The sequence below is a fragment of the Buceros rhinoceros genome, unplaced genomic scaffold (assembly GCF_000710305.1).
Source record: "Buceros rhinoceros silvestris isolate BGI_N320 unplaced genomic scaffold, ASM71030v1 scaffold46579, whole genome shotgun sequence".
Taxonomy (NCBI): domain Eukaryota; kingdom Metazoa; phylum Chordata; class Aves; order Bucerotiformes; family Bucerotidae; genus Buceros; species Buceros rhinoceros.
In genome coordinates this window covers 1-5666 of record NW_010431820.1, presented here as the reverse complement: position 1 = coordinate 5666, position 5666 = coordinate 1, and the positions used below count along the sequence as shown (strand labels likewise).

The 5666-nt window shown below is 43.2% G+C and overlaps 1 protein-coding gene across 1 annotated transcript in view; it reads left to right on the top strand.

The window, feature by feature from the left end:
- Positions 1–5661, top strand: part of ZNF384 (zinc finger protein 384) — a gene marked incomplete at its 3' end in the record, with an annotated part of 17303 nt that extends 11642 nt beyond the window's left edge. Inside the window, exons 6-7 of the mRNA XM_010143527.1 lie at positions 4730–4954; positions 5601–5661. Of these exons, the coding sequence (XP_010141829.1) occupies positions 4730–4954; positions 5601–5661 (286 nt within the window). The remainder of the gene's footprint in view (positions 1–4729; positions 4955–5600) is intronic.
- Positions 5662–5666: the final 5 nt, after the last annotated feature.

Genomic DNA, 5666 nt, shown 5'->3' with positions numbered 1-5666 from the left:
ATGCCCTCAAGTCTGAGAACTAGATAAGTGCTGTATCGTGACAGCATTTCAAAACAGTTGCTGCCTTGCCAGGAGAGTATGCTTCTCTGTGGCCTTATCAAGCCACCAAGTGACTGAAGGACTGTGGAAATCAGTTGACTGACATCCCTGAGGGCAGCTGATAGATTTGGTAGTAAACATGCCAGTAGTGTAAACTGATAAACAGAACGGTAACGTTAACTTTTGAACAGGAGTTGACGCTGGGTGTAGAAATGTGGAAGCAGAGGTACAATTCATATGCTTTCATTTGGCATCTTCGTGTGCGCTGGCTTGATTTTAGGTCTTACCCAAGTTTTCTAGCTGTGTATCTTGGATGTTAGTCCTGTCTCCTTTCCTCTGCCTCTTAAAAAATATTACCGAGAAAGTGTTTAACTTCAGCTTTTAAACAAATTGGGGAATGCAAGGGTTAAAAGAGCATTTATAATGAACTATGCATCCATTATTACGCTATGCTTGCGTTAGTTATTTCATTAACTCTGCATGGCGAAGACAGTGCATTTCTTTCCTTGCTAAATGAACTGCTGACTTATCATCTGACTTATCATCTAGCTTATATTCCGACCTTCCTGATTTGGTTGGGTTTTTTTTTTAACTTGTGGTCTAACTTGTGTTCGTAGCCTAACAGAAGGGGCAAGGGCTCAGTTAACTTCTTAGACTAATCTCAGTAGATTCTAGGAATTTGGATTCTCAAAGCCATGTAAAAGCTTACATAGTTTTCACAACTGTGATTGATTGAAAAATGCTGTTAATCCATGTCAGGGAAATTTTACTATGAGCTGGTATTTCAGATGGTATTTTATCTCCTAACAGCATCTGATGAATGAGGCAGAACATTCCATGAAAAGTGGAAAAAATATAGCACTATGTGCCACACAGTTGTAGTCTAGTTGCTATAAGCATCGTTTTGTTTATGACTCATCATGATGACTTTCATATAGGAGCAGAATTAGAATTGTACATCCACCTTTTACTGGCATTTCATGATTTTTGAGGGTGTTTCTGTCTAACGTGAACATTCTCTGAACATCTCACTTTATTTCCCTGCGGATTCCCCACAAAAGAAAGGGTTATAAACATCGGAAGGGGTTACTTTTGATCCCTGGCGTACGGCTGGGTACTAAATTAACTATTTCTCAGTGTTGTTAAGAATGCGTTCTCCTAGGCTGCCTAAATTTGCAGAGCTGTAACAGCAGCTGTAGCGACGTTGTGTCATACTGTCAATAGAAATGCTGCAGTCGTTCCTGTTACTTGCTCTCAAAAAGAATACAGTGAAAATAGTGGTAGTTCAGAAGCACAGTGGGGAGAAAAGATTAAAAATGGACATTAAACAGGGCGGGGAAAAGAGCAGTTATTTGCTATGGCATTTTGTTCATGCTTACCAAGGAGCACTGGCAACTTTTCCTCTCCCGAGCCAGGAGAATTTCACTGAAGCAGGATACGGAATCACTGCTCGTGTCAGGTGCAATGTTCTCATTATCCATATGGATTTAACATTTTTTTTAATCCCCATTTGCCCACTAGAGGGCTGATTGCAACCTCCCCTTTAATACTTGATGTTGTCTGAGGCAGAATGTGAAGCCCTTAATTAAATGGATCATTTGTTCCCTTGAAAATGTCTGATACCACACAGTGCAAAACTCTCTGAAATGCAGCTTTCTGCTATATTTCGGGGCTTTTTTTAACTCCTAAGGTTCGTGAATTTGCTCATGCTACATAACATTCTTGCCCGCTCAGGGCTGATGCTAATTAAATGATTGGAAAATAAGTTCTTGCAAGACTTTCTTTTTAAATGTTGTTCGGAAAACAATACTAGAATGTTTATAGCAGCTAAATTCAGACAAGAGGAGTTTGGAGGTTTTTTTGTGGGAGGAGTGATTTTGCTAACAGTCAGATGCTTCTTCCACTTCCGTGCAAGTGCCAGAGAGGTTTTGAAATACCTTATTTATTATTTTATTTTGAAAATGGAAAAATATGTTCAGTCTGTTTCTCTTCCTTCAAGTTAATTTTATGGAATTTCTGACCTGAAAGCAGATACTGACAATGCAAATAACATCTGTGCATCTTTTGCTTTACACGTGGAAAATAGAGTAGATGACTTTATGGCTCTGCAGATTTAATGCGTGGAACTACGTAGACTTGATGACATAGTCAAGTTCATACATTTTTCAGGAGAAACTGTTTAAAATATATAGTCGTGTATAGCACAGAAGAGATTAGTGCCCTGCGTTGTATTTAAATCAGAGCAAAACCTTTACGAATATACTTCTCCCGGAAGGGTAGCTGGATTCTACAAATATTGATTGTAGGGCCAAGTGATTGAGACCCGAGTATAGCCCCTGAGTTATATTTGCATTATTCTCGTGGTTGGAACGATCCTATTTCCTCTTGGATTTTTCAACCTCTCTTGTCAGTTATTGTTTCTCATTTTACCTTTCTTTGCTCATAAAACAATCCCCTAGTAACTGGTATTTTTCTCCCTGCGTAGATTTATATGGGTATTGACCAAGCTATCTTCTAGGCTTTTCTGCAAACCTGCATAGACTCAGCTCAGTGAATCTTTATTGCGAAGCCAATTTTTCACATGCCATCGTTCTTTAAGTTTGCTGAACTTGTCTGAGTTTTTTCAGTAACGGTTGACTATGTGGACTTCAGAATCAGACATGCCGTTGCAAGAACAGTGACACCGTTCCTATTTACAGAAATGATCCCTGCTATTCCCCTTTGTCCTGGTGAGCCATATTAGCACAGCCGTAATTGCCTGCATTAGCAGGGAACTGGAGTTGGCAACTCAGAGGTATTCTTCAGTTCAGTATTCGCCTCAAAGTTCTTTGTAGCATTGCTGCTTTCAAGGATGCAATCCTGTAAGTATGACTTGGTAACTGCAAAATGCGTATGTTGTGTTCAAGTCTAGCTTTAAAGATTTTGGAAAGTCTGGAACAAACTGCACAAGTAGTTTGGAGATAGTTTTGTTTGTAAACGAAGAAATACTTTTTAAAAAAGATTATTTTGATGTTCTCTTTTAATCCTTGTCTCTCTAATAGACCTAAACAGCCAAATTGCTTCTGTTTGTTGATTCCAGAAGGGATTGTTGTGTGTGTGTGAGGGGCGTGTATTTAGCTTTTATTGTGTTAGGGTTTGCAATTAAAGCGGATTAAGAGAAAGATGATGGTAGGAAACATGGGAACAACTGTTAGAGACTTTAATGAATGTAAAAGAACAATGATGGAGAAAAAAAATGTTATGGCAGGTGTGTGGTAGAGTGCTTGCTAGGGAGGCATGGTTAAATGGCTTAAAATCAAGCTGCGCCTTGGTAGGACCTGTGGAAGTTAAGGTAGGTGCTGGATGAATATTGCCTACGTTACATTCATGTGCTAATCAGACTGCACACTTTATAAAGCTTCATAAGGCTTCTTGCTCCAACTGAAATAGTAACAACAGTAGATGTAATGAAGTATCCTGCGGGAAGGAGATGGATTATCGGGAAGAGCAGGATCAACTCTCTGTGGCTTGTAATACCTGCAGAGTATTTTTTCACTGAGCAAGTTTGTAAACACTTGTAAAACTTGGGGAAATTCCCAGACAAAACCAGAAGTCAACCTGCTGTGAAGGTTACGTTCATGCCAGCCAGACTTCTTCTGGGTGATGTTTTTTCTTTCAGTCGTGGCCCTGGAAGTTCCAGGTGCAGTTTCAATTTTGTCTTGTTTAATTCAAAAGTCTGCAAATGGAAAAACTAAATTCAGAGAAACCTTAACTCTGCCCTTTGGTTGGCCCACATTTAGGGAAAAAAAAGAAGTCCCGTAACTTGGCTGTGGCTTCTGTCTCTCTGTCAAACTATCAACCGCAAAAGCTTTTACCATCTTGAAGTGTAAGCTTCTCTTAACAGCCTGGTGTCGTGATGGAGGAGCAATTTTTAACGGCAGCATCCATAGCAGATAGATGCCAACTGCTTCCTCCTGTTCAAAGATTCTGTGTGTTACCAAATACGTTTCTGATCATTATGGGAACAGATGGATCCAAACTCCTAGACAAAACATTTTGCATCACATCAGTAAGGTTGAAATGATGAAAGCCCATTAGACCAGTGAAATACCACATTTGCTATCCAGAGTATTTTTGTGAGACCCGCTAGGAAAGCAGCGCTGTTAACTTCTCAGATTCTTCTATTCTAAATACTCGAGTGTCTTTTCCAAAATTGGAAGCAGAGTTCAGTGGGTTTGGTCATAACTGCTTTTGCAGACTTTGCAGTACACGGAATTATCTTTTATTATGAAGATGAACCTTAACCTGGGATTTCCAGGTTTTCCCACTTCTTTTGACTGAAATAAATCATAGATGAACAAAGAGGGTTTTGTCTGGGAATTATTATTCCTGTCCCCTTCAGATGGCTGTTGGAAAATTGCCGAAGTGCTGCCCCGTCTCCCTTGTAAGCCTAATAAATTAGCCTCTTTGATTCTTCCAAGACCTTTATTTGTCTGGCTGCAAGGTATTGTTTGGTCCTTTCTGCCAGTTTGTCCCCCTGGGACTGGAGTACTCGCAGCTGAGCAGTGTCCGGGGTGAAACCTCTCCAGAACCACATAGTGAGAAAATGTCCCTTCTTCACTCGGTGTGGAACACCCTGTCCAGTTAGAGTTGACAGATATTAGGGCTTGCCCCCGTGTGACGCTGTCTCTTCCCCTCGCCCCGGTCCCAGGTGCAGGATGTGTTCGCTGACCTTCTACTCCAAGTCGGAGATGCAGATCCACTCCAAGTCCCATACGGAGACAAAGCCACACAAGTGTCCTCACTGCTCCAAGAGTTTCGCCAACAGCTCCTACCTGGCCCAGCACATTCGCATCCACTCAGGGGCCAAGCCCTACACGTGCAGCTACTGCCAGAAGGCCTTCCGCCAGCTCTCCCACCTGCAGCAGCACACACGGTAAGGGCCAGAGGAGGCTGAGGGCCCTCCGCACTGCATGTTGCCGTCGTCCCAGCATGCTGTGAGCACCCTCAGTGGGCGACTGCCTGGGGAGACCTTGCTGTTTGCTGCAGGCTAGTCAGGTCTTGTACACGACAGAGGCAGTGGTATCCAACACGTGAGACTTGTCACTTGCTGTGAGGGGCTGGGTGTGCACAGAGGTTAGCGCTGCTCACCCGAAGGGGTGTCTGCAATGGAGTGATGCTTCCTGACAGAAAGTAGGGCTGGTTGTGTCAGTGTGAGAGTAGAGTGGGCATAGGAGGACTGTTCCCTGTCACCCCAGCATAGTTCTGCCAAATGTCTCAGTCCAGGCTTGCAGCCCCCCTGCTGTTTCAGGCATAGGCTTCCCCCACACAGCTCTGCCAATGCCCCTCAGTCCAAACTCTGTAGTTCCTCTCTCTGGATCCTACCCCGGTGCAGACAGACCATGGTCTCTTGAATACAAGGGGAGCACGGTTTGAGACCAAGCGAGCTCATGCCGCGTTTGGAGATCCTCCATGTAGCAGATAGCGTGGTGCTGTCCCACCCCCTTTGTGCCCTCATTCCATCAGCACTAGCCAGATGGCGGTCATGTCCAACTGCTGCTGCTCCTCCTCCTCTTCGGCAGGATCCACTCCAAGCTCCACACGGCGATTGTCAAGCCGCACAAGTGTCCTCACTGCTCCAAGAGCTT